Raw genomic sequence first — 1,136 nt, forward strand, 5'->3', positions numbered from 1 at the left:
CGAGGGGCAGCAGCGGCAGCGTCGGACACACGGAGATCCCAGCGGTGCCGCCGCAGTCCTGGGCGTTTTCCTGGGAGATGGGAGACAAGGTGTCAGCCTGCCTACTGCCAAGCCCGCCTGTCACCTTTGGAAGAGGGAGCAGTGCCTGTGGCCGAAAGGAAAGATCACCAGGGGCGAAGGAAGGGACTGGTTGGATTCCTGTTGGCCATAGCAGCCCCCCGTGAGCCAGGAAGCCACTTGCCTCCCGAGCTCCTCGCAGGGGGTGTGTGTGCATGTGTGCTTGCTTCTGACCCCGTGCTATCCCAGCTCAAGCCCTTCCCAGGTGGGACTCAGGTGACAGTCCTCCTGCTAGGAACCCCCTTGGGATTCACAGGCCGTGTCTGGGTCCAGCCAGCAGGATGGGCACCTGAGACAGCCCACGCGAGGGTGCCAGAGGAGACACTTGTGCATTTTGGGTACAGGCATGCCCGTGGTGCCTCCCAGCCGTGTGCTCTCCCTCCCTGTCTCCCCGCTGCCCGGGGTACCTCAGGGTGGAACGCGTGGCACGAGTCCGGCCGCCGCCGCAGCTTCTGGGACCGCATCCGCTCACACTTCACTGAGGCGTTATGTGCGAGGCTGTCAAGGACACCTTAAGGACAGGGCAGGCAGGCAAAGGGGGTGAATGCCACACACACCCACGGGGCCCCACGCAGGTTTGTCTGGGTGTAACTGCACGGCCCGGGAGACACAGCGGGGAGGACAAGGGAAGGGCAGGACACCCTGCTCGGGCTGGAGACCTCTGCGAGCTCTCACAGGCTGGGTCATGCTCTCCAGCCCCATGGCAATGGCAGCAGAAGCACATTTTCCACCCTGGCAAACACGGAGATGACAAGGCCTGTGGAGCCCTGCGTCCTGGCTGTGCATGGAAGGATATATTTGACCTCTTTTGCATCCATTGGGACGGGTGGGAAGACACTGCAGTCGCAGACAGCATCCGTGACGAGGAGCAGGAGGTTGCTGCTGATGATCTGCTGTGCCACAAACATCCTGCAAGGGAAGAGCAGGTGAGACAAAGCACAACTCTCCAGCTACAGTGCCAGAGCAGCAGCCCTGGCATTGCCTGAACCACAGCAAAGAATTGACAGAAAACAAAAATC

General features: G+C 61.4%; 1 protein-coding gene across 1 annotated transcript in view; it reads right to left on the minus strand.

The window, feature by feature from the left end:
• Positions 1-4: 4 nt before the first annotated feature.
• CACNA2D4 (calcium voltage-gated channel auxiliary subunit alpha2delta 4) overlaps positions 5-1,136 on the minus strand; it is a gene marked incomplete at both ends in the record, with an annotated part of 126,706 nt that continues 125,574 nt past the window's right edge. The window contains 3 exons of the mRNA XM_017726195.1: positions 5-70; positions 525-607; positions 914-1,026. Of these exons, the coding sequence (XP_017581684.1) occupies positions 5-70; positions 525-607; positions 914-1,026 (262 nt within the window). The remainder of the gene's footprint in view (positions 71-524; positions 608-913; positions 1,027-1,136) is intronic.

Source organism: Corvus brachyrhynchos, unplaced genomic scaffold, assembly GCF_000691975.1.
Source record: "Corvus brachyrhynchos isolate BGI_N302 unplaced genomic scaffold, ASM69197v1 scaffold191, whole genome shotgun sequence".
NCBI lineage: Eukaryota > Metazoa > Chordata > Aves > Passeriformes > Corvidae > Corvus > Corvus brachyrhynchos.